Source organism: Haematobia irritans, chromosome 5 (genome assembly GCF_050003625.1).
Source record: "Haematobia irritans isolate KBUSLIRL chromosome 5, ASM5000362v1, whole genome shotgun sequence".
Lineage (NCBI taxonomy): Eukaryota > Metazoa > Arthropoda > Insecta > Diptera > Muscidae > Haematobia > Haematobia irritans.
In genome coordinates this window covers 162,008,435-162,035,649 of record NC_134401.1, presented here as the reverse complement: position 1 = coordinate 162,035,649, position 27,215 = coordinate 162,008,435, and the positions used below count along the sequence as shown (strand labels likewise).

Genomic DNA, 27,215 nt, shown 5'->3' with positions numbered 1-27,215 from the left:
TGGTAAAGCTGTATTTCCAAGTCCTTAATTTGATTTTGCAATTTGATTAGCTGTGTTTTATCTCCTTTCACGTTTGGAATTCCTTGATACTCCACAGTGGCACTGTTGGCAAATTTATTATTTTTTATTGATAAAAAATTATAGAAATATTTTACGCTTACTCTGTCTGTGTCCCTTTATTTACCAATTTTGGAGACATTTTTTCCACAATATATCTATAATAATAAAAATATACTTTAACTTATATATTTTTGTGAAATTTAAGTTGTTCTCCCCACTTGTTTTTCTATATGTTAAAATTTATAGTACCTAGAAAATACATCTAATGCATATTTATTTCTTAAAGATTTCAGTATCGATGGAATGGCGCAATGTTTACACCCAGAGGAATTTTAATTATATATTAATAATAGTATTTATTAATAAATATTACTTATTAAATAATAATAGTCATAGCTTTATAATAGTTGTTATTACAAAATCAAGAATTATTACTATTATTAGTATTACTAAATTTCATTTCATTAAAAAAAATCAAAGAATTTATTACAATTTGTTATATTTTACCAAATAAATGATTTAATTTTCCAATGGAAACTTTTACGAATCCAAATAGCGACATACTTATTTAAATAAAAATAGTTTTATACTTTTGGGTTATGGTATCAAATATCTGTTCTTACTCTTTTTCCAAAACCGCAAGATCTATAAATGAAATTTGCATATTTTCAGACATTTAGATTTCGACATTTCCTTAATTGTCAATGGATTGGCTAAAAGAGTTAAAATTATAATAAATTGTTTGTTAGAGTTACAATACTGGAGGGAGCCACCGTGGTGCAATGGTTAGCATGCCCGCCTTGCATACACAAGGTCGTGGGTTCGATTCCTGCTTTGACCGAACACCAAAAATATTTTTCAGCGGTGGATTATCCCACCTCAGTAATGCTGGTGACATTTCTTCTTTTCAAAGCTTCTCTAAGTGGTTTCACTACAATGTGGAACGCCGTTCGGACTCGGCTGTAAAAAGGAGGTCCCTTGTCATTGAACTTAACATGGAATCGGACAGCACTCAGTGATAAGAGAGAAGTTCACCAATGTGGTATCACAATGGACTGAATAGTCTAAGTGAGCCTGATACATCGGGCTGTCACCTAACCTAACCTAACCTATGCCTTGTGTTTGCTATATCAGCAAACAATAACTGATATCTCCTTTTCAGGTAACAAAATTCTTTGGGTGGACTTCGAGCAATTCGTTCAAATGGTTGTATTTATTTTCTAACAAAAATCGAAGCATGTGATGAGTGGAGATTCATTCAGGCGTCTGTGGCTATTGATTAAATGCCACAACTCGCAATAAAGTTTTATGAGGACAAATATTCTTGGAAAATTAAACGTATACCATGCACTGTAAATCATATAAAAACTAAAGAAAAACATTAATTTGGGCTTTTTATTTGTGGCTCCGTTATAACGCTACGATTTCAACAAAACCGAGTCATCTCTATTTAGGGCTTGTTCGTAACCGAAACTTTTTACTATGGTGATATATCAATTTACTATGGTGAGAAAAATTGCTTTTTTGATTTACTCATTTCTTTAAAAAATAAAACTACCTTTTATTTGTTTTGAAACAATCAAAACATGCAAAGCCTTGGGATGCCGTAAATGTCAAGAATTTTCAACAAGTGCAAAACAAATTTACCAAATACTATCCGAGTATCCCTGTTACCAAAATAACCCTTCATCACACATCCTAACGGCTATTCATAAGAAACGTTAATCACTTTTAAATTTAAAATAGAAAATCATATGTTCGAGCTTTCTCAATAGCGGTTCCATTAAGGGTTGTTTCATTTTTGTTTTTGGTTGCTTTTGTTTTGTGTCCTATATTTTATTTTCTGTTAGACAGACGACAGTCGCTCAGATGCTGAGAGCCATCTATTTGTATGTATGTCGGAATATGTATGGCAAAATCTAGTGAGCGAGTGATGCTTTAACGCGCAGCCACATTTTCTAACTAGAAACTAGAACACAAATGACTGGCAACTGACTTTCCCCACAAATCTCAGCCTCATCCTTGTTTTGTCTTAATGTCAGATCTAAGGGTACTCTCACTCGCATTGAATGATTTTTCCCATTACACTTACAGTACACATTTCTCTCGCTAAATAGAGGAGGTGGTTATTAGATGCTGCACCACACAACTTTATATTAGTAAGAAAAGTAGCAAGAACTGAAGCAGGCGGTAATCAAAAGATCTCATCAAGGCTTTATTTTTCTAAAGCTCCAATAAGAAATAACATATCTATTTCATATATAAAAAAAGTAAAAAAGAATGAATTCAATACTAAATTAAAGTAAACATCATTGCGAAACACATAATGGCTGGAATGGAATGTGATAGTAAGTGAGAAACAAGTGTGACAATTTCAGTTGTTGTTGCTGCTGTTTAATTATTATATGTTTTCTACATTATTTTGCATATTGTTCCCGGTCACGGTGTTTGTGTTTTGTTATGTGTATACCAGATTTTATAAAAATATAGAATATAAGATTAACATACAGTCATTCCGTTGATTGATTTTATCCTTGAGAGTGGGCTGAGCAAATACACTTTGGATGCTAAAGTTTATAGTGTGTGTATGTATATTGTACATTTTGTGATAATAGGTAGGATGATGAAATTGCTGCTAGATTTACGATGAAATTATGTTTGTTATTTAGCTTCTGTTGTCCCTCCTCTCTTGTGTTAATATATTTTGCGTGGTGATTTTGGGTGGTCGTGGGGTGAAAAAATGAGATTGCATTTTATTCACGATGAGGTGAACTGAAATAACATTTTTGCTGTTAATAACAGTCTTTTATATATTTGTTGGCCGTTAGCGAGAGAGAAAATTCAATTTAGATGGGATAATGTTTGTGAATGTAAAGGTGAGTACTCTGTTCGGTTTTTCCACCAAAACACTAAATTAAAAGTACAAATATATTTATGAAGACGATTATATTTGATCAAGTATTAGGGAGCCACCGTGGTGCAATGGTTAGCATACCCAAGGTCGTGGGTTCGATTCCTGCTACGACCGAACACCAAAAAGTTTTTCAGCGGTGGATTATCTCACCTCAGTAATGCTGGTTTCTTCTGAGGGTTTCAAAGCTTCTCTAAGTGGTTTCACTGGAATGTGGAACGCCGTTCGGATTCGGCTATAAAAAAGGAGGTCCCTTGTCATTGAGCTTAACATGGAATCGGGCAGCACTCAGTGATAAGAGAGAAGTTCACCACTGTGGTATCACAATGGACTGAATAGTCTAAGTGAGCCTGACCTAACCTAACCTTGATCAAGTCTTGCCAAATAAGGGATTGAAAAAGTCCAAGGAATTGATTGCAAATAATTTAATATTTCTAAATTAATTAACTAAAAAAAGGAACCGTGAAAACAAGCTGGTTTTCAGCTTGAAAACTGAAATTAGTACTCAGCTTAAGACCTTAATAAGAGGCTAGAAACATTTGCAAAAGTAAACTAACTTACATTGCATTATTTTCTTTTAATTGTAGATTTCTACCAAATAAGCGATGATGACTTAGATGATTGTGAAGATTTGCCCGATGACTGTCTGTTGGAAGAAAGCGAGGGTCCCATATCATCACAACAGGCTGCAAACAGTGGTGCAAATACCGGTAGAGGGCCATATGAAAGAGCATGGACAACAGATGCAACACGAGCTCTCATCCACATAAGAGGTCCCATGGAACATCGTTTTACGGAGGGCAGACAAAAACGTACCGCCCTATGGCTACATTGCACACGTCAATTACAAAAAATGGGATTTCGTTATAGCGCCGGAAAGGTTCAAAAGAAATGGCATAATATTTTAATCACCTACAACAAGAATTTAAGCAAAAAATTCACATCCGGTTATGTGCATTGGGAATTTTTTGAGGAAATGTTTAAATATCTGCAAGGTAAAAAGGCCGATTTTAATGAACACACCTCAAATAGTAAAAGGAATAACCACCAACCGAAACTTATGGCTACAGCAGAAGGAGAAAACAATGCTTCATCGCCATATGCCAATAATAATTCTTCGGAACCCCCAATGATACAACCGCATGTTGAAATTGATTCCAAATCGAATGATGAGTTCGATGAAGAAGACAGTACATTGTCGGATATGAAAAAACCAAAATTGGAAGTTAAGGATGAAGACGAACCCCAAGAAATCTATCCTTTAGAGATAGCTGACTCGAATAATTTTATGCGCAAGGATACAAAATTGGAACATCAGGATATTGATCAACATAATCGACGTGAACGTGAAAATCATTTGTCCATAATGTCTAGTGGAGAAGGAGGTCGTCCGGAATCACCATCATCATCCCATGCGAATTGGTGGCAAAATTATTTTGAACGTAAATTACAAGTGGAACGTGACAAAATCGATTTACAAAAAGAAATGCATCGTGAATTAATGCAATTTAATAAAATGTCTTTGTTGCAACAGGAAAAAATTGAACGCATTAAAATTGAGGCCATCAATAATTTGACCAGTACTTTGCAAAAGTTAGTGGAAGTTAAATATAAAAAACTCTAAAATTAGAAATTTGAAAAAAAAACAAAATCGTAATTTTAAAAATTGTGGAATAAAAACTAGACCAAATGAATTCTAAATTGATTGCAAAATAATTGGTGTTTGAATATAACGATGAGGGCAAGGTAGACGATGGCGTTTATTTTAAAGGCAATGTGATCGTCACTATAAGGAATGCAGTGAGAATCCAAAAATCTGCTTTTGAACTTTTATAAAATTAGAAAAAGAGAATTTTTCGAATTTTTAATAATTTTAAATTGCCAACTTTCGACTATTATGATTATTGAAAAGTCGAATTTTTACTACTTGTCTTTAGATTCACAATATCCCTACAGTGTGAATTTGATTTTCCGAGTTTTTATTTTATAGTAAAAATTTAGAGAAACAGTTTGCACGTGTCTATAGAAATGAAATTTTGACAAAATTTTCTATAGAACTAAAAATTTGACAAAATTTTCTACCAACATAAAATTTTGACAAAATTTTCTACAAAAATAAAATTTTGACAACATTTTCTATAGAATTACAATTTTGACAAAATTGTCTATATAAATAAAATTTGGACAACATTTTCTATAGAAATAAATTTTTCATAAAATTTTCTATAGAAATAAAATTTTGACAAAAATTTCTATAGAAATAAAATTTTCTATAGAAATAAAATTTTGACAAAAATTTCTATAGAAATAAAATTTTCTATAGAAATAAAATTTGGACAACTTTTTCTATAGAAATAAATTTTTTATAAAATTTTCTATAGAAATAAAATTTTGACAAAATTTTGTATAGAAATAAAATTTTCACAAAATTTTCTATAGAAATAAAATTTTGACAAAATTTTCTATAGAAATAAAATTTTGACAAAGATTTCTATAAAAATAAAATTTTGAAAACATTTTCTATAGAAATAAAATTTTGAAAATAAGTTTTTTTTTGGTTTGGTAGATTTTTGGTAAAATTTTCTGCATATTTTGGTAGAGTGGCAACCGTGGATGTGAGCCTCTCACGATCAAAATAAATAAAAATTAATTTTATAATATTTTTAATAATAAATTTCTTTATGCGTAACTATATTATTTATTATACAATCAATTTATAATACCAACAAAATCCACTCCAAAGATGTACACAATTTAGACATTCCAATCAATTTCCATTATCGTTGTTATTCCAGCATCTTTTGTTTGCATTAGTTTATAATTAAATTGCCATAAATCAGTAGAAAATATTAATCCTTCACCCTCCTTCAATTGGATATTTATCACTGGACAAATCTCTTCACAAGGACGATTTGGAATGAGTTTCAAATTATTCGTACCCGATAGCTGTTGTACAATTATAAGACCTTGTAGTTGTATATCTTGATATTGTCGATGACTATAATTATTGGCTATAATTAACCAACTGGAATAGAAGGGTTCCAAATGCAGGGGATAATAATAGGGTCGCTTTATAAAAAGTCTCGATGATTTAACTGTAGAAAATTGACAATTTCTCAATTGTATAAACCATTTTTCTGGAGTATCCAATAGATTCCATGCTTTCTTCAATACAATTTCAGCATCGAAAAATTTCTTTATTATTAAGTTTGTGGCCACATCACAGTGGGAGTTTTGTAGGAAAGCATTGCAGTGTTTGAAAATTGTTTTAAATAATTCCCATGGTGTTTCTTTCTTGTGAGAATCGGTTATAACAATAGGTAGGCCTTTTTCCAGGTAATTATTTTCCAAATATGAGAATGTGGTGTTGGTTACAGTTGGAACGTAATCTATAAATATTTAGAATGGTTTTGTAAATAGAAAATAAATATAAAATTAAATAAATAATAACTATAATATATATTCAAGCTAATGAAAAAATATTGCGCTTATAGAGAAAAACTGGATAGTGTATGTGAGCCAAAATATGCCACTAGACCTAAGCTAGATTCCTACTGTCTCCATCTATTATATAATATAGATTCACAATAAAATCAAACAAAAACCAATTTCTATCGCCGCGTAATTTAAAATTGTACCCAATAGATTTTCAAGAACCCAAAATAGTTTTCCAAACAATTCAGGACTCAAATGATCTTAAAAACTGACGAATAAGATCAAAAAATATTTTTTATTAAACCTAATTTTATTTAAATTATATTGTATTCACTGTTGCCACAGTCGGTAAAATTCTACCAAATATGGCAGATTTTTTAATTTTTTGGTAGATTGGTAAAATTCTTGATGTTTTGACAAAATTTTCAATAGAAATAAAATGTTGACACAATTTCTACACAATTAACATTTTGACAAAATTTTCGATAGAAATAAAATTTTCAGGAAATTTTCTATAGAAATAAAATTTTGACAAGCTTTCTATAGAAATAAAATTTTGACGAAATTTTCTATAGAAATACAATTTTGACACAATTTTCTATAGAAATAAAATTTTGACACAATTTTCTATAAAAATAAAATTTTGACAAAATTTTCTATAGAAATAAATTTTGACAAAATTTTCTATAGAAATAATATTTTGAGATAATTTTTTATAGTAATAAAATTTTCTATAGAAATAAAATTTTAACAAACATTTTTCTATAGAAATAAAATTTTGACAACATTTTCTATAGAAATAAAATTTTGACAAAATTTTCTATAGAAATAAAATTTTCACAAACTTTTCTATAGAAATAAAATTTTGACAAAATTTTCTATAGAAATAAAATTTTCACAAACTTTTCTATAGAAATAAAATTTACACAAACTTTTCTACAGAAATAAAATTTTGACAAAGTTTTCTATAGAAATAAAATGTTGACAAATTTTTCCATAAAAATAAAATTTTCACAAACTTTTCTATAAAAATAAAATTTTGACAAAATTTCCTATAGAAATAAAATTTTGAGAAAATTTTTTATAGAAAAAAAAAATTGGTAGATTATTTTAGGCACGAGTGGCAACCGTGATATTATTTCCTATGTCCTCACCGACATTTTGCACATAATAAATGATTTCGATTTTCCAAAGGACTGGATAGTCAAAGTGAGCCTAAAATATCGGGCTACTGCCATACCTATCCTAGTCTAGATTTCTACTGTTCCCATCTATTATTTCGTTTAATTCACAAAAAAAAACTCAAACAATTTTTATCTACCTTCAATATCAGGATCCCACTATACCTAATCGAACCAAGTCTAGATTCCTACTATCCCCATCTATTATTCAATTTTGATTTAAAAAATTAAACAAAAACCAATTTCTAACGAAAATATATGGTAGACGTCGGTCAATTATTCATCTTCATCATGTATGGTTTTTGTGTTGAGCTCAAAAAACTTACGTACGTCCATCGAATTGCAATTTATGCCAATAAATTCACTATCAAGTCTAGATCCCTACTATACTCATCTATTATTAAAACTAGATTTAGAAAAAAGGACTGGATGTTCTAAGTGAGTCTAAAATATCAGGCTGTCACAATAACAAACCTACCCGAACCTAGTCTAGATTCCTACTGTCCCCATCTATTATTAAAACTAGCTTTAGAAAATATCAAACAAATACCAATTTCTAACGCCGTAAATGTAAAATTTATAATGTCGGTCAATTATCCATCTGCATCATCTATTGCTCAATAACTTTTATCTACTAAGAATATCACGATCCCTCTATAATCTAGACTAGATTCCTACTGTCCCCATCTATTATTCAATTTATATTCAAAAAATCAAAACAAAAACTAATTTCTAAAACCGTAAATGCAAAATATGGTAGACGTCGGTCAATTTCCCATCCTCATCATTTATTATATAATTTATGTCCATCGAATTGCAATTTATGCAGGAGTAAAATTGCAATTTATGCCTATAAATTACCGATTAAGATCAACTATTATTTTGGACTTACCGATATTTTCACATAATAAACAATTTCCATTTTCCATAGTAGTGGCCTGCATTGAAGGTCCTTTATTTAGATCCTTATTGCTCCTCTCTATTAAACATTTGGCATTATAAAGTTTAGGCCAATTCCAAAGTGGCAACAATTGTATGAGCAATGCCCGGCCCAAGGCCGATAGAAACCAATTTAGAGTGTCACACCACATCACCATAACGCAAATGAATATCAATACCAATACTATAAGGGCAGACTTTCTTAGAAATCTTCTTCTAAAGTATTCATGCAATGGTTTACAGATTATTTCAATTTCTTTTTTAGTTAAATTCTCTCTTTTTAAAGATTCAAAAAAATCGTCAAATTCTTTATTTAATATATCCATGATTGTTAAATCGAACCGAACTCTTCGAAGGATGATGGGACAATATTTTTTTTTAAATTAAATCTCTAAAGATTGTAACTGCCAATTCCCTTTCCCCGGTTCCCCACCTACTCCACAGTATAGACATGCGCTTTAGAGTAAAGTGTGGTTTTATTTGATAAGGATTTTTTTATTTTATTTTATTTTTTTTTTTTTTGCACAACGAGTATAATCAAATTTTACACTTGGTTGGAAAATAGATTAAGGATAGAAATTAAACAAAACACATGGGGTCTTTTAATATCCGCCCTTGGTCTGTTATCCCTTTTTGAGGATGTAATGATTACATATCATCCAATAAATTTGATGTATTTCCTTTTCCATGGAACATCGGTGGTTTACAATTTTTCATATGTTCTCGCATTTCATTGCATTCATCGGTATTAGACCATAGAGATGCTGGACAATTTACTAGAGAATCTGTAAAAACACAACCCATTAATTGGTCAGCACATGGAGAACAACCATGATGTGGAGGAGGTGGGTGAGGATGACGCATCATACGATCTTTGGCAATGCTGGCTTCTGTGGAAGACGAGGCTGAATGTTTCTTTTCCATCATTTCCAGGAATTTCATGCGCATTTCTTCTCCTTTAGCAGCACACGTCTTAAAGGAGTTCTCCATAATGGGTATCATTTCGGTGGCATTAGCTAATACAACATTCAAATAGGTCTTTAGTTTCTCTTCATTAAGCTTGGCATCTGGAGTAGCCATTAGAATGCCAGTTTCATTAAGAGCACAAGTCATAAAGCACTAAAGGGGAGAAAAATAAAAGTTTAATAAAATAAAAATTGGTTCACAAATTATTGGGATTAGACATTTAGGCTTGAACATCCAGTTCGAGGAAGCGAGCTGCCTCTACGGAATGAGTCCAGAGTGAAATGGGTGTCAGGTCTGTTGGCTTTGCAGGGTACGCGAAGAGATGTCTCGTGATGTTAGGCGACTGTCCACAATTCGGGCAGACATCTTGCATTGCCGGGTTTAGAAGGGAGTGGTAACTATTTAAGTATCTTGAGATCCCCGATCTTAGCTGAGATAGCACCGGCTGGTTTCTCTAGGAAGCCGTCTCTCATCGTCGCTGATAGGTGGTGGTCTTCTCCCCAGTATAACGCTGCACTGGTAGGAATCTATTGACGTCTGAACCACTGCAGTGTGTGCTACCCTCCATGCCGTCCTTATTCCCTCATCACTGTCATCGCCGATCAGGTGGACTGGATATCATTTCTGAAATCAAACCGAATGGGCTTGCCTCTTTCGGTTGGTACAAACGGGGGCTGTTTCTATTCCCAACGTTTTTAACTACCACTTCTGCATGTTTACCAAAGAGGAACAAACCAAATCAAATGTTACACCAAGAACCTTGGGGTTCTTACATGTGGGGATACTCTGGTCACGTATGTGGATATCGAGTTCCAGATTCACTTCCTTGGTCCACGATGTGAAAATGGTCGCCGTCGATTTAGGAGCAGAAACAGTACAAAGCCTTGAGGTACGTCTTGTTTATTTCTCCTAGGCGAAGATCTTTTTCCTCTAAATTCCACATAGGATTGTCTGGCAGACATGTAGTTCGCCAACCATCTATTAAGATTACCATCTCTCAGATTACCATCTCTCAGATTACCATCTCTTAAGGTTATGTCCTAAGTGTTTGGTGTGGTTCACTGTATCGAACGCCTCCGATAAGTCCAATGCTACGAGAATCGAACGATTATGCGGCCTCTTACCATTCTATCCCTCTGCAATGTTGGCTGTCAATTCACACAGCGCAGTGGTCGTACTCCTGCCGGAGCGGCTGTACGGTTGTGGCTGTTGCTCTGGTCGGTAAAAAAGGCACGGTCACTGTACGGTCCTCCAAATATGTCAAACGTAGTGGATTACACCCTTGGAAACCCCTTTTCGACAAGGAGTTTGAAAGTCGAATTCCCTACAGTGAGGCGTGGTGCATATAGACATATAAAATAAACAATAAACGTTATGTACATTTCTACTCCGATGGCTCCGAATTGGATGAAAAAGTGGTTCCGGAATATATTCTAAAGACCTGCAACTTAAAATAGCGATTAGCTAATCACTGTAGTGTTTTTTCAGACTGAAATATTAGCAAATGTTGGTAGACAGTCAACCTGCAATAAAATCCTTGGACTCTGTGTTCCTTAACTCTAAAACTGGTTGGGCAGTACAATATTCACCAAATATGGGTGCCTGACCACAGGAATATACCAACTCAACTGCGAAGCAGATGAGTTAGAAAGACTAGGTATTACCTTATATATTCCAGGGTATGGAATATATGCCTCTGGGTATATGCCAGCTTATACTGTGTGAGAGGGCTGTTAATGATGGCGAATATCCGATGGGAGAATTTCAAGGGTTGCAAAGACAACAAGAAAAAAAGTCCCCATGCTAGAATTTTCAAAACGTCACTACTGACATCTGCACCACAAGGGTCCTGAGATCAATCCATGTTTCGACCTACACAATAAAGTTTTTCAGAAGTAGCGAGGATATTTCTGAGTACATTTTCGAAGCTTCGCCGGAATGTTATATGCCATTCGGCCTCGGCTATAAAAAGATGGTCCCTTGTCATTGAGCTAAACATGGAATCGGACAGCACTCAATGATAGGAGAGAAGTGCATCTCTGTAGTATCACACTACAAAAATAGTCTAAGGGAGCCTAAAATGACGGGCTGCCACTATACCTAACCCAGTCTACAACATCGACCACCAGAATTCAAACGTCGCCAATGATTATGGCGACGCTCATGTTTAAAGACAGCAAGAAAACTCTAGACAGGCAAATATTTCGGCCACATACCATGGACATTCTGTTGGGAGCCATCGTGGTGCAATGGTTGGCATGCCCTCCTTGCATACACAAGGTCGCGGGCTCGAACCCAGCTTCGAACAAACACCTGAAAGTTTTTCAACGGTGGAATGTCCCCACCTTAGTAATGCTGGTGACATTTCTGAGCGTTTCCAAGCTTCTCTAAGTGGTTTCACTGCAATATGGAATGTCGTTCGGACTCGGCTATAAAAATGAGATCCCTTGTCATTGAGCTTAACATAGAATCGGGCAACAATCAGTGATAAGAGAGAAGTTCACCACTTTGTATCACTATGGACTGAATAGTCTAAGTGAGCCTGAAATATCGGCTTGCCACTAACCTTACCAAACCTATAGCACTCAGCACGCGTCAACCTAGAATGGCTTAAAATTGAGGTTCCTGGCTTCTTTTCTACCGCACAATGGTCTCCGAATATTATCTGCCATGATTATAGCCATGAACATTCCAACAGGACCCAGCACGCCGTAGAAATGAAGCGGGAGGTTTCCCGCTTTATTTCTACCGCACAGTGATCTCCACATCTCAATGAGTTTGGATTTTGGAGAGTAAAAAAATATCAAAGTATCGATCATCTCAAGAAGGCGCTTTACCGGGAATTGGCCAAAATACCGCAAAGCCATTTACGTGCAGCATCTTTTGTCTTCCGTAAGTTTTGTCTGATACATTTATACGATATAGATATCTTACCGGATGCATGGGGAAACCGTGGTGATGATGTGGACCGTGATGATGATGATGGTGGTGATGAGGAGGATGGGGATGATTTTTAGATTCATTAGATCCTGAGGCATTCTCTTGAGACATTTGTCCGGGAGTGGATGGTGGGGGAGGCAATGCAGCCTTGCATTTTTCCATAACATCGTCAGTAATAATGTGAGGCAAAGTACAACATGTTGTGGGATTCTAAAAAAAATCAAAATTAACTTTAAAAATTCGAAATGCTAGAATGCATTTGATGTCCATAATAAACTTACAATTTTTGGAGGTTTCTTAGAACAATCCACCGCGGCAGCAAAAGGATTACCCTATAATATTAAAAACAAAAAACTTTAAATATATACGATGTCCAATTTTCGATTACACGCACAACCAGAAGGAATATGATCACCTCCTAGAACAAACATTTTTTTGACCTTGTCATGTAAATTGTTTGTAGCAACCATGTTATTTTCTCGGACATTATGTATTTGATTTCGAAAACAATTTTATTTTTGGCGAGAAGACAACATTTTTCCGGCAAAAATATTGTTTTCTCCCAAAGTAACATTTTGCTCTTGGATGTGATCACCTCGATTATGTTTCATGAGTAAAATGTTATTTTTGGATGCGGAACTTGTAATCATATTTGTCGCAACCATATTATTTTCTCGAACATCTGATGTATCCGATTTCGGCAAGCATGAAAGGAAAACATATTACCAAAATTATCCATGTTCACCGTCCGAAAAGTGATCATATTCCTTCAGGGCTTATATTCTTTTCCTACATACCACCAATGTGAGTAATGTCAATGCTCCAAAAAACTTCCAGAATAATGATGAGTTAGATATCATAATTTCAATCTTTTTGCACTTCCAATTACCAAACCTTACGATCGATGACTGTACCCAATCTATAGCAGATAACCCAAATTTATAACAATTTTGGCAAAATCATAATTCAACATAAAAACCATTTGAATTGTTATGGTTCGGTACATTAAAATTATAATTAACAGTTTTTTTTTTTAATTCAAACTAATTATTTGTGATTATTTGTTGATGGATATGCATACCAGGGGCCGTTTACCTTTATGATGATGTCGTGTTACAATTTTGTTTTTTGTTTATTTTTTTTTAAATAATAATCAATTAAAAATCTACTGGTATTAGAAAAGGGTGGTGATGTTATTACGCTTCCAGAACAAAAATAATATGTTATTGTGATCTAGGGAAATCCCAGAACTAATTGGTATTCGAGAGACAATGGACAATAATGTTATTAATTCCATTATACTAATTACAATGAATCATTGGTGAAAAGTAATATAAATAATAGTAATTAATCGAATGAAAAATAATAATACCAATAGTTTGGGGACAACAGCTAAATTTTAATGTACCAATTTTCACTTAATATCTAACATCCTTTTCGGTATGGAAACAACAGCCTTTTTTAATTGAATCAGTACTAGAAATTTCTCTGTTTCAAGAATTGATATATCGCCGAAAGTTCGGCCAGGCCGAACCTTATGTACCCTCCATGGTTGCCATTGGTCTAAACAATTTTTAATTTTTAAATTTGTTCCGATGGTCGGACTAAATGGAATTTGGTTGATTTTGGTCCATTTTCGTCAAATCGATAATTTTTCAAAATTTTCTATGGGAATAAAATTTTAACAAAATTTTCTGTAGAAATAAAATTTTGCCAAAATTTTCTACAGAAATAAAATTTTACCAAAATTTCCCATAGAAATAAAATGTTGACAAAATTTTCTATAGAAATAAAATTTTGACAAAATTTTTTATAGAAATAAAATTTTGACAAAATGTCCTATTAAAATGAAATTATGACACAATTTTTTATAAAAATAAAATTTTGACAAAATTTTCTATAGAAATAAAATTTTGACAAAATTTTCTATATAAATAAAGTTTTGACAAAATTTTCTATAGAAATAAAATTTTGACAGATTTTTCTGTAGAAATAAAATTTTGCCAAAATTTTCTATAGAAATACAATTTTGAAAAAATTTTCTACAGAAATAAAATTTTGACAAAATTTTTTTTAGAAATGAAATTTTGACAAAATTTTTTATAGAAATGACATTTTGACAAAACGTCACATTGAAATGAAATTATGACACAATTTTTTATAGAAATAAAATTTTGACAAAATTTTCTATAGAAATGAAATTTTGACAAAATGTCATATTGAAATGATATTATGACACAATTTTTTATAGAAATAAAATTTTACCAAAATTTCCCATAGAAATAAAATTTTGACAAAATTTTCTATAGAAATAAAATTTTGACAAAATTTCATACAGAAATGAGATTTTGACAAAATTTCCTATAGAAATGAGATTTTGACTAAATTTCCTATAACAATAAAATATTGACAAAATTTCCTATAGAAACAAAATTTTGACGACATAAAATGTTGCCAAAATTTCCCATAAAAATAAAGTTTGCCAAAATTTTCTAAAGAAATTTTGAAAAAATTTTCTACAGGAATATAAATTTTGACAATTTTTTTTATAGAAATGAAATTTTGACAAAATATCCTATTGAAATGAAATTATGACAAAATTTTTTATAGAAATAAAATTTTGAAAAATTTTCTATAGAAATAAAATTTTGACAAAATTTTCTATAGAAATAAAATTTTGACAAAATTTTCTATAGAAATAAAATTTTCACAAAATTTTCTATAGAAATGAAATTTTGACAAAATGTCATATTGAAATGAAATTATGGCACAATTTTTTATAGAAATAAAATTTTGACAAAATTTTCTATAGAAATAAAATTGTGCCAAAATTTTCCATATAAATAAAACTTTGACAAAATTTTCTATAGAAATAAAATTTTGACAAAATTTCCTATAGAAATGAGATTTTGACAAAATTTCCTATAGAAATGAGATTTTGACTAAATTTCCTATAACAATAAAATATTGACGACATAAAATGTTGCCAAAATTTCTCATAAAAATAAAGTTTGCCAAAATTTTCTAAAGAAATTTTGAAAAAATTTTCTACAGGAATAAAATTTTGACAAATTTTTTTATAGAAATGAAATTTTGACAAAATGTCCTATTGAAATGAAATTATTACAAAATTTTTTATAAAAATAAAATTTTGAAAAATTTTCTATAGAAATAAAATTTTGACAAATTTTTCTATAGAAATAAAATTTTGACAAAATTTTCTATAGAAATAAAATTTTGACAAAATTTTCTATAGAAATAAAATTTTGACAAAATTTTCTATAGAAATAAAATTTTGACAAAATTTTCTATAGAAATTAAATTTTGACAAAATTTTCTATAGAAATGAAATTTTGACAAAATGTCATATTGAAATGAAATTATGACACAATTTTTAATAGAAATAAAATTTTGACAAAATTTTCTATAGAAATAAAATTTTGACAAAATTTTCTATAGAAATAAAATTTAGACTAAATTTTCTATAGAAATAAAATTTTGACAAAATTTCCTATAGAAATAAAATTTTGATGAAACAAAATTTTGCCAAAATTTTCTACAGAAATTTAAAAAAAAAATTCTACAGGAATACAATTTTGACAATTTTTTTATAGAAATGAAATTTTGACAAAATGACCTATTGAAATAAAATTTTGACAAAATATCATATTGAAATGAAATTATGAAACAATTTTTCTATAGAAATAAAATTTTGACAAAATTTTCTATAGAAATAAAATTTTGACGAAATTTTCTATAGAAATAAAATTTGGACAACATTTTCTATATAAATAAATGGAAATAAAAATTTGAAAAAATTTCTATCGAAATAAAATTTTGGAAAAATTTTAACTGTGAAATTATATTAATTTAATTTGGAAAAATGGTCGGCTGGTACGAATTTTGGTCTAATTTTGGAAAAATGTTAGTCCAAAATAAAAATTCATTGTGGCAACGCAGATTGCGTACAAAGTTCTACTAAAGACAGTCATCCAAAATCGAATTACCTGGGTTAAGGTAGTATTTTCCGATAGCAAAGTTTACCTAGTTCATATGACGTCTATTTTGAATAAAAAGACATATTAAATATGTACACCCAAAGAAATTTGTTAGTAGAAACAGCAGAAAAGTTAGCTAAAACAACAAAAAGTCTGCTCAAAAAGGGAAAGCAGTCACTGTTTACTGGAATAACAAACATTGTCTGCTATTTTTTAGGCACGAACCGACTATATTATACCCTGCACCACTTTGTAGGTCCACATTACCGATACCAAATAATATCCGTCTAATGTTCTGTACATTTAAATCTGACTCAATCTGGACAAAATTTGACTTCTACAGAATCTATAGGCTTAAAATTTAAGTCGGCTAATGTCCTGGAGTGGAACACACTGTTAGTAAAAAATATGGGAAACATTAAAATCTGAAGCAATTTTGTATTGGAAGAATAAGAAATTGAAGTCATTTTTACAAGTTTTCGACTTAGCAGTGGTGATTTTACAACGACTATGGAAATGTGTAGTGGCCAACATTGAAACATATGTATAGTCAGGCTTGCGGGATGGGTATCTGGCATTTTCTTTTCAGTAACTTAATAATATCAATTCGCTTAATCTTCCTGTCCAACAAGGTCGAATAAATATTAATATAATATCTAGTTTAAATAATTTGGACATTGAACCAGCCTGCTTTGATATCAGGCTAACATAAAAATAGAAAATATTGGTATTTTGCCCATTTTTGCCGAAATCAAAAAAACATATATATGGAAGCTATATCTAAATCTGAACCGATTTCAATTAAATTTGGAATGCATAATTACAATGTTAATTCTACTCCCTGGGCAAATTTTCACTGAAATTGAATTGCAAATTTAACCTCTGTAGTCATATGAGTGTAAACCGGACGAAAGATATATATGGGAGCTATATCTAAATCTGAGCCGATTTCAATCAAATTTAGCACAATTGACAACACTGCTAATAATTGTAATCCTTGTGTAAAATTTCAAGTAAATCAGGATAAAACTCTGGCTTCTGGGACCATATAAAACAGTTAATAATCTGCTATTATTGAAAAGCAGACATACTGCTGAAAAGTCCGTGGTTTGCTGAAATTTTCTGCTGATTCGAAATTATAAATTCTCGCTGAACTATCTAATAAAATTGGACCTTCAAAAAACTGGACAAAAATGTCAACTATTTCAACTAGTGCAGTATGATATTTCGGAAGAGATGTTTTTCAAAAATGTGTAGCAAACACGTTTGCTAGGTTAGGTGGCAACCCTATGTATCGGACTCACTTAGACTATTCAGTTCATTGTGATACCACAGTGGTGAACTACTCTCTTATCACTGAGTGCCCGTTTCCATGTTAAGTTCAATGACAAGGGACCTCCTTTTTATAGCCGAGTCCGAACGGCGTCCCACATTCCAGTGACACAACTTAGAGAAGCTTTGAAACACTCTCAAATGTCACCAGCATTACTGAGGTGGGGTAATCCACCGCTGAAAAACTTTTTGGTGTTCGGTCGAAGCAGGAATCGAACCCACGACCTTGTGTAGCAAGACGGGCATGCTAACCACGGTGGCTATTTGTTTGCTATTTCAGCAGAGAAATATGTTTGCTGTTTCAACTAATACATGTTTGTTAAAACAACTGCATTGATCCTTTCCCTCTTTCAACAGACATTTTTGCTGTTATGAATAACAAAATTTGTTATGTATATGAGCGTATAATATCTAAAACCATTGAAAAAATTGTAACAATGGAATATCAAATGATTTTCTGCTTAAATTATAACTTGGGACCATTTATATTTTTTGTCGATAACTGTATGTGTCTTCCATTTTGTAAAAACAATCATAATCCATAAACATTTCATATGTAACAAAAGAGACAAGTGGTGCAAAATATTAAAAATTTACTGAATTGGGAGAAATGGCAGACAATGGAAAGTAATTTTATCAATTCAATTGTTCCAGTTCTAATGAATCATCATTGGTTACGGAAAAATGATTGTAGTAATTAATACAATTGAAAAATTATACTCAGGTTACTCTCAAAGAAATTTGTTAGTAAATACCGCTAAACTATAGCCAACATTTTTACTAAATGATAATTTTAAGAAACCTCCTGGTTTAAGCCGAAATTAATTGATCTAATTAATTTTTTAATTGAAATGTCTTCATTCACGCAAATTATAGTATTGTTGAACGCATGGTTCAACCTGACGTGAATATACCTATTATTCTTTCTATTCATTTTTTGACATTTCATTTTTTATATATGATTTCATTTACTTTATATATTTTTCCTACTTTCACAATTTCATAACTTGAATTCATATACAGACATCCTTGTCTCACTATTGTACTAGTATTAGTTTTGAATTAATAGCCGCTTGAAGCGGGAATTTTTATGTACTTTTTAGTTAGTTAGTTAGTTACTACGTAACCGCCAATAAAGCAGGATCTTTTGGCCTTGAATTCCACGAATTCGATTTGTTTGGTTTTCTTTCGAAAGGCCAACCGAGGAGCTTCACGAGCTTGAGATTCTCTTTTAAAACCCTACATTTCCATATTCCACTTTCACGAAGAGGAATATTCAAGTATCAAGGATGAGAAACTGGTCATTAGTGTGTTCGGTTTGTTCAAAAATTTGATTTTTCAAAAAAAAAATTTGGTGTATGTAAATATAGATGAAATAGTTATTTGTCTAAAAGTATTTTTTTCCTCGTATACCCCCTTTTTTAAATTAAACAGCCTTAAGAAATTAATTGAAAAAAAATGAAAACAAAAGCAAAAAAAAAACAATAAAAACCCAAAAAATTTTAAAATAATTAAATAAAATAAGATAAGATAAAAAATCACATATTGTACACTCATAGAAAAAAGTCTGCTAAAAACAGTAGTCGATGTCTGCTGTTATATTTTCGTACTTCAAGGCCAAATGAACAACAATTTATAAAGTTGTTAGGTTATAAACTTTTCCCCAAAGCATATTTAAAAACCAAAAGTAGTTTTTGGTATGTTTTGCACTGTAATATACTTACAACCTTCTAAATACGATCAGCAAACATTTTGTTTGCTGTTAGCTTCAATCCGATAAATATTCAGATTTTTGGTCAAATACTATAGATATTCATAAAATATTGTTTTAATTGTGTTAGGATAGCTCCTAACTTGAAATTTTTATTTGTTTTAGCCAAAATAAAACCTGATTTAATGTAATCGAGCTTAAAAAATAGCAGGAAATGTTTGCTATTTCAGCAGGAAATGTTTCAGCAGGAAATGTTTGCTAACAAATTTCTTTGGGTGTAGTAATGATATTTTAGTAGTAATAAATTTTATTATTTTTTTTAATATATAACTTTAATCTATCCATTGTTTTTTAGTAGTTGTTCACACTTTTTGTTTTTAAATCACTAAAATAGTTTTTTTTTCTGAAAAATATGTATCTATACTTATTAAAAAAAATATATATTAAAATAATTAAATAAATTATTATTATTAAAGCTAAATACTTAAAATACAACTATTGTTAAAAAATCACATTTTGTAGAAATGATTAGTAGTAATAAGTTTTATTTATTTTTTTTTTGTTTTGTTTAATATATCACTTTAATCTATCCATTATTTTTTAATAGTTGTTCACACTTTTGTTTTTAATCACTAAAATAGTTTTTATTTTTTTCTCATTTTTAAAAATATGTATCCTTACTTATTCTTTGTTTTCTCGATTAGAATTTATTTATTTATTTATTTATTAAACTTATAGTAAATATAAGAATAATAGAGCTAAAGCTAAAGAATTTATTATTGCTAGTTTTTGTTTTAATTTTTATTTTTGTTTAAATATTTATACATGTAAAGTTATTTTTGTAGTATTTTTTGTTACCATTTTCTATTGGTCTATCGGCTTGGTTAGTTTTACAATAAATATAATTAAAAATAAATACATTTTTTAATTTAAAACAAAAAATGACAATCATTTTTTCACTGACTTAGTCTTCGAATTTAATTAAAAAGTTAATTGTATCAATTAATTGTTCAATTAAAATTTTAAAATTTTTCATATATTGACTTAACTTAATGTTTCCAGTTTATTTAATTCAATTAAAGGGTGGTTAAATTGTAAGGGCCGATGTTGAATGTGAACAACACCTAAACGCCAAGTTTTTTTCGGAATTTTATTTGACATTTCTCTATTTCAGACTTACTCAATTTGACCCATGGAGAGATACACAATCCAACAACGTGTTAAATGGTTCCAAGAAATGGCAACAGTGGATGATCAATTTTCGAAGAAAATCATCTTCAGTGATGAGGCACATTTTCACCTCAGTGGATTCGCCAATAAACAGAATTGCCGCATTTGGGCGAATGAGAATCCAAGAGTGATTGTCGAAAAACCAATGCACCCACAAAGAGTGACTGTTTGGTGCGGTTTATGGGCTGGCGGCACCATCGGGCCGTATTTTTTCCAAAATGAAGCTGGTCAGGCAGTTACTGTGAATGGTGTTCGCTATCGTGAGATGATAACGAACTTTTTATGGCCCGAATTGGAAGATATGGATGTGGACGATATGTGGTTTCAGCAGAACGGTGCCACTTGCCACACAGCTAACAAAACAATGGCTCTTTTGCGCAACAAATTCAATGGCCGTGTTATCTCACGTAATGGCGATGTCAATTGGCCGCCAAGATCATGTGATTTGACATAGTTGGACTTTTTTCTTTGGGGTTATTTGAAAAAAAGGTGTACGTCGATAAGCCAGCAACAATTCAAGAGCTAAAGGATGAGATAATTCGGCACATTAACGGCATAGAACCTCCATTATGCTTCAGCGTCATCGAAAATTTGGACCATCGGATGAAGGTGTGCCACCGAGGTCGCGCGCCCATTTGGCCGGTATTTTGTTCCATACATAATTGAGTAATACCAATATATCATAATAAAAAAAAAAATACAATAATTTCCTAAATAGTTTGTGCTTTATTCAAAATCAACATCGGCCCTTGAAATTTTAACCACCCTTTACTTTTTTTATTAAAAAAGTTTTCATCTTCAATCAACTTTTTTTAATTGAAAATATTTTGCTGACATTTTTTCTGTGTGTATGAATTATGATTAAATTATTAAAGGTGGTCGATTGCTAAATACCATGCTGGAATAAAATTTTATTTCTATAGAAAATTTTGTCAAAATATTAATCCTTTACCAATTATCTCAAAATTGTATTTCTTTAGATAATTTTGTCAACATTTTATTTCTATAAAAAATGTTGTCAATTTTTTTATTTAAAAAATCTGTCAAAATGTTATTTCTTTAGAAATTATTATCAAAATTTTATTTCTAAAGAAAATTTTGTCAAAATTTTAATTATATAAAAAATTTTGTCAACATTTTATTTTTATAGAAAATTTTGTCAAAATTTTGTTTCTATAGAAAATTTCGTCAATATTTTATTTCTATAAAAAAATGTGTCGAATTTTTCTAACAATTTTATTTCTATAGATAATTGTCTATCAATTTTATTTCTACAGAAATTTTGTCATAATTTTTATTCTATCGAAAATTTTCCCAAAATTTATTTTCTATAGAATTTTTTCTTAAAATTTATTTTATCTAGGACTTTTTTCAAAATGTTAGTTCTACAGAAAATTTGGTGACACTTTTTATAAAAAATTTATTTCTAAAGAAAATTTTGTCAAAATTTTAATTATATAAAACATTTTGTCAAAATTTTATTTCTATAGAAAATTTTGTCAAAATTTTATTTCTATAGAAAATTTTGTCAAAATTTTATTTCTATAGAAAATTTTGTCAAACTTTTATTTCTTATGTCAAAAAATTATGTCAACATTTTATTTCTTTAGGAAATGTTGTCAACATCTTATTTCTATAGAAAATTTTGTCAAAATTTTATTTCTATAGAAAATTTTGTGAACATTTTATTTCTATAGAATTTTGTCAAACATTTATTTCTATAGAAAATTTTGTCAAAATTTTATTTTTATAGAAAATTTTGTCAAACTTTTATTTCTATAGAAAATTATGTCAAAAGTTTATTTCTTTAGAAAATTTTGTCAACATCTTATTTCTATAGAATATTTTGTCAAACTTGTATTTCTATAGAAAATGTTGTCAACATTTTAATTCTATAGAGAATTTTGTCAAACTTTTATTTCTATAGAAAATTTTATCAAAATTTTATTTCAATAGAAAATTTTGTGAAAATTTTATTTCTATAGAAAATTTTATCCAAATTTTATTTATGTAAAACATTTTGTCCACAAAATTTTATTTCTATAGAAATTTTTTTCAAAATTTTATTTCGATAAAAAATTTTGTCAAAATTTGTTTTCTAAGGAATTTTTCTTAAAATTTATTTTCTCTAGGATTTTTTTTTTTTATAATTTTAGTTCTACAGAAAATTTGGTGACACTTTTTATAAAAAAATTATTTCTAAAGAAATTTTTGTCAAAATTTTATTTCTATAGAAACTTTTGTCAAAATTTTATTTCTATAGAAAATTTTGTCAAAATTTTATTTCTATAGAAAATGTTGTCAAAATTTTATTTCAATAGAAAATTTTGTCAAAAATTTCTAACAATTATATTTCTATAGAAAATGTTGTCAAAAATTTTATTTCTATAGAAAATTTTGTCATAATTTTTATTCTATCGAAATTTTTCTTAAAATTTATTTTCTCTGGGAATTTTTTCTTAAAATTTATATTCTCTAGGAATTTTCTCAAAATTTTTTTCTACAGAAAATTTGGTGACATTTTTATTAAAAAATGTTGAGTAATTTTATTTCTATAGAAACTTTTTAAAAATTTTATTTCTAAAGAAAATTTTCTCAAAATTTAGTTAACATTTATTGTACTACGAACGAATTTCTTTGAGTGTACTACCATCTAAATTTGTTTATTTAAACACCAAGGAGGAAAACAACAGATTCTAAACAAAAGATATATTTTTTTGTTAACATGCACATGTTATAGTGCATTTATAATTTATAATTAATAATAATTTTTCAGTTTTTTGAAATAAAAGGCAAAGTAATGCAGTTACCATTTGAAGTTCAAAATGAAAACTATCGTGATCGTTTATATCGCTGCTCTAGGAGTAATATTACTTGCTGTGGTCAGTAAAATTAAAAATTAATATACATTTTTTTTCAACAAAAAAAGTTATCCTTAAATGTATGTATTTATTATTAGGCTACTAATGGTGATGTGGATTGTGAGACTTTTCCGAAATTTGTGGTGAGTATTGGAAATTAAGCCTTGAACAAGAAAGTAAAATTTCTTATATAAAAAACAGTATTTTCATTAAGAAAATTTGCAAATAAAAAAAATAACCTTTTTGGAAAAATTTTGATTTTCAGCTCGAAAACTGAACATAATACTCCCTTTAAGGCCTTAAAGTGAGTATTATGTTCGGTTTTGCGATCAAAACTTTAAACAAACAGTGCAAAAATGTATGTGAAGGCGATTATATTTTGATCAAATCTTGTGAAATCAGGGATGGAAAAGATCCATAATATTCCGTCTTCCTAAATGAATTCATTCATAAACGTAAACGCGAAAAATAGCTGGGTTTCAGCCCCGTCGGCCAATTTTCCATCCTCTTCTATTGTTTTCGTATTAAAGTCACCCATATCTCTGTTTCATTGTAGAATCCCAAAGAATGTTGTCCTATACCAAATTTAATTAGCCAAGAATTGATAGAAAAATGTCAAACCCATATGGGACCTCCTCCCGCAGATCCCGAGAACATGGCTGAAGACAATGACGAAATGCAACGAGGACCACCGCCACATGGACCTGCCCATGGCCACCATCATCATGGTAGACATGGTCATCATAAGCACGTAAGACTTTTTTATGGAAAATTCAAATTCAGTAAAAAATAGAATGAAAACACATAAATCAATTCATCAATAGCAGTCATGGCCTAACTTTCCATTAGTATAAAAAAATGGCACCCAGCTATTATTATTTTTTTATATATTTTTTCAAATTTTATTTTTTATTCCTGTATCTTAATTCATTTCAGTGCTTCTTCTCATGTGTGTTTAATGAAACTGGAATTTTGATGGACGGTCAGCTGAATGAAAATAACTTGGATACATTTCTAGACAGTGCAACTGAAGAATCACCTGACATGAAACCTCTTCTCAAAAAATCCTTTCAAGAATGTTATGAAAAATCCCAAGAGATAATGGATAAAATTGAACAACAACATAAACAAGGTCCACCAAAACATTCACATGGCCCACCACCACATAAACGTTGCCCACCACAGGCTGGCATAATATTCCATTGCGCCATGATGAAAACATTTAAGGAATGTCCTGAGTCAATATGGAATGATACCGAGGAGTGCAATGCTATGCGAGAATATTTCAATGAATGTAAGAAACCATCAAAGGAAGATGAAGATGAAATATAAGTTTATTATAAGCATTAACAAAAAGTTTTAATTAATACACAACTTCTATTATATATAATTCAAATAAAATTATCTAACAAGCACAATTAAAATGGTCAATTACACCCAGGACAATAGATTAGGAATAATAAACAGGATTTCCAAGGTTTTATTCTTATAGAGGGGTTTCTCTATATTGTAATGGCTATGGACATTTTTACAAATAAATTTTAAAATTTTATATTATTAAACAACTTTGTTTCTGAATTTTATTTATATTTATATTTTATTTATAAGAAATTTGTTAGAAATATTAGATCTGGCAGAAATGTCGTGAAAAAGACAGTAGGAATCGCTAATTCAACATTTTATTTCTGTAGAAAATTTTGTCAACATTTTATTTCTATCGAAAATTTTGTTCACATTCTATGGAAATAGAAAATTTTCTCAAAATTTTATTTCCATAGAAACTTTCTCAAAATTGTATTTTTATAGAAAATTGTGTCAATTGTTTATTTCGTTAAAAAAATTGTCAACATTTTGTTTCTATAGAAATATTGGTCAAAATTTTATTTCTATAAAACATTTTGTCAAACTTTTATTCCTATAGAAAACTTTGTCCAATTTTTATTTGTATTTAATTTTGTCAAAGTCTTATTTCTATAGAATGTTTTGTCAAAATTTTATTTTTATAGAAAAGTTGCTCAAAATTTTATTTCTATAGAAAATTTTGTCAAAATTTTATTTCTATAGAACATTTTGTCAAAATTTTATTTCTAAAGAAAATTTTGTCAAAATTTTACTTCTATAGAAAATTTTGTCAAAATTTTATTTCTATAAAAAATTTTGCCAAAATTTTATTTCTATAGAAAATTTTGTCACAATTTTATCTCTTTATTATTGAAAATTTTGTCAAAATTTTATTTCTATAGACAATTTTATCAAAATTTTATTTCTATAGAAAATGTTGTCAAAATTTTATTTCTATAAAACTTTTTTTTCAAACACTATAGAAAATTTTGTCAAAATTTTATTTCTATAGAATATTTTGTCAAAATATTATTTCTATTGAAAATTTTGTCCAAATTGTATTTCTATAGAAAAAATTTTTTTCAATAGTTTAGTCTATAAAAATTTTGTCAAAATTTTATTTCTATAGAAAATTTAGTCAAAAATTTATTTCTAAAGAAAATTTCGTCAAAATTTTATTTCTAAAGAAAATTTCGTCAAAAATTTATGTCTAAAGAACATTTCGTCAAAAATTTATTTCCAAAGAAAATTTTGTCAAAATTTTATTTCTATAAAAAATTTTGCCAAAATTTTATTTCTATAGAAAATTTTGTCACAATCTTTATTATTGAAAATTTTGTCAAAATTTTATTTCTATAGACAATTTTATCAAAATTTTATTTCTATAGAAAATTTTGCCAAAATTTTATTTCTATAGAAAATATTTTCAAAATTTTATTTCTATAGAAAATTTTATCAAAATTTTATTACTATAGAAAATTATGTCAATATTTTATTTCTATAGAAAATTTTGTCAACATTTTATTTCTATAGAATATTTTATCAAAATTTTATTTCTATTGAAGATTTTGTCCAAAATTTTATTTCTATTGAAAATTTTGTCCAAAATTTTATTTCAATAGAAAATTTTGTCAAAATTTTATTTCTACAGAAAGTTTTTTTTCAATTTATTTCTATAGAAAATTACAATATATGTTAAGAAAATGTTTATGTGGATATAATGATCATAAAATTAACGATTCCTACTGTTCCCATCTACTCATAGTAGATGGAGACAGTAGGAATCCGTATCATATCGCGTGTTTTACATTCCACATTCTATGGAAATAGAAAATTTTCTCAAAATTTTGTTTCCATAGAAACTTTCTCAAAATTGTATTTTTATAGAAAATTGTGTCAATTGTTTATTTCTATAAAAAAAATTGTCAACATTTTGTTTCTATAGAAATATTGGTCAAAATTTTATTTCTATAAACATTTTTTTTTGAAAATTTTATCACTATATAAAATTTTGTCAAAATTTTATTTCTATAGAATATTTTGTCAAAATATTATTTCTATTGAAAATTTTGTCCAAATTTTATTTCTATAGCAAAAATTGTTTTCAATAGTTTAGTCTATAAAAAATTTTGTCAAAACTTTATTTCTAAAGAAAATTTCGTCAAAAATTTATTTCTAAAGAATATTTCGTCAAAAATTTATTTCTAAAGAAAATTTTGTCAAAATTTTATTTCTATAAAAATGTTGCCAAAATTTTATTTCTATAGAAAATTTTGTCAAAATTTTATTTCTATAGACAATTTTATCAAA

At 29.2% G+C, this 27,215-nt stretch overlaps 4 protein-coding genes across 4 annotated transcripts; 2 read left to right on the top strand and 2 right to left on the bottom strand.

The window, feature by feature from the left end:
* Positions 1 to 1,988: 1,988 nt before the first annotated feature.
* LOC142238534 (uncharacterized) lies at positions 1,989 to 4,687 on the top strand. Its single transcript, XM_075310216.1, has 2 exons — positions 1,989 to 2,408; positions 3,559 to 4,687. The coding sequence occupies exons 1-2, from the start codon at positions 2,387 to 2,389 to the stop codon at positions 4,593 to 4,595; spliced, it is 1,059 nt and encodes a 352-aa protein (XP_075166331.1). The 5' UTR covers positions 1,989 to 2,386; the 3' UTR covers positions 4,596 to 4,687.
* Positions 4,688 to 5,645: 958 nt separating this feature from the next.
* Positions 5,646 to 8,857, bottom strand: LOC142240918 (uncharacterized). Its single transcript, XM_075312668.1, has 2 exons — positions 8,480 to 8,857; positions 5,646 to 6,360 (listed from the first exon to the last, which is right to left on the bottom strand). The coding sequence occupies exons 1-2, from the start codon at positions 8,850 to 8,852 to the stop codon at positions 5,726 to 5,728; spliced, it is 1,008 nt and encodes a 335-aa protein (XP_075168783.1). The 5' UTR covers positions 8,853 to 8,857; the 3' UTR covers positions 5,646 to 5,725.
* A 175-nt stretch (positions 8,858 to 9,032) lies between these two features.
* LOC142238945 (uncharacterized) lies at positions 9,033 to 13,341 on the bottom strand. Its single transcript, XM_075310700.1, has 4 exons — positions 13,230 to 13,341; positions 12,714 to 12,764; positions 12,427 to 12,642; positions 9,033 to 9,645 (listed from the first exon to the last, which is right to left on the bottom strand). Exons 1-4 carry the CDS (start codon positions 13,290 to 13,292, stop codon positions 9,175 to 9,177), a joined length of 801 nt encoding a protein of 266 aa, XP_075166815.1. The 5' UTR covers positions 13,293 to 13,341; the 3' UTR covers positions 9,033 to 9,174.
* Positions 13,342 to 23,478: 10,137 nt separating this feature from the next.
* LOC142240894 (uncharacterized) lies at positions 23,479 to 25,129 on the top strand. The gene is made up of 4 exons (XM_075312647.1): positions 23,479 to 23,585; positions 23,663 to 23,707; positions 24,121 to 24,315; positions 24,501 to 25,129. The coding sequence occupies exons 1-4, from the start codon at positions 23,529 to 23,531 to the stop codon at positions 24,894 to 24,896; spliced, it is 693 nt and encodes a 230-aa protein (XP_075168762.1). The 5' UTR covers positions 23,479 to 23,528; the 3' UTR covers positions 24,897 to 25,129.
* Positions 25,130 to 27,215: the final 2,086 nt, after the last annotated feature.

Excerpts from the sequence above, each read along its gene's own strand:
- LOC142238945 (XM_075310700.1), bottom strand. The coding sequence starts at position 13,292 with ATGATATCTAACTCATCATTATTCTGGAAGTTTTTTGGAGCATTGACA. Across the intron at positions 12,765-13,229 it reads TGACATTACTCACATTGGTG|GGTAATCCTTTTGCTGCCGC; the intron begins GTATGTAGGAAA and ends TTAATATTATAG. Across the intron at positions 12,643-12,713 it reads CTAAGAAACCTCCAAAAATT|AATCCCACAACATGTTGTAC; the intron begins GTAAGTTTATTA and ends GATTTTTTTTAG.
- LOC142240918 (XM_075312668.1), bottom strand. The coding sequence starts at position 8,852 with ATGGATATATTAAATAAAGAATTTGACGATTTTTTTGAATCTTTAAAA. Across the intron at positions 6,361-8,479 it reads TTTATTATGTGAAAATATCG|ATTACGTTCCAACTGTAACC; the intron begins GTAAGTCCAAAA and ends AAATATTTATAG.
- LOC142240894 (XM_075312647.1), top strand. The coding sequence starts at position 23,529 with ATGAAAACTATCGTGATCGTTTATATCGCTGCTCTAGGAGTAATATTA. Across the intron at positions 23,708-24,120 it reads AGACTTTTCCGAAATTTGTG|AATCCCAAAGAATGTTGTCC; the intron begins GTGAGTATTGGA and ends GTTTCATTGTAG. Across the intron at positions 24,316-24,500 it reads GACATGGTCATCATAAGCAC|TGCTTCTTCTCATGTGTGTT; the intron begins GTAAGACTTTTT and ends AATTCATTTCAG.
- LOC142238534 (XM_075310216.1), top strand. The coding sequence starts at position 2,387 with ATGGCTGGAATGGAATGTGATA. Across the intron at positions 2,409-3,558 it reads GGCTGGAATGGAATGTGATA|ATTTCTACCAAATAAGCGAT; the intron begins GTAAGTGAGAAA and ends TTTTAATTGTAG.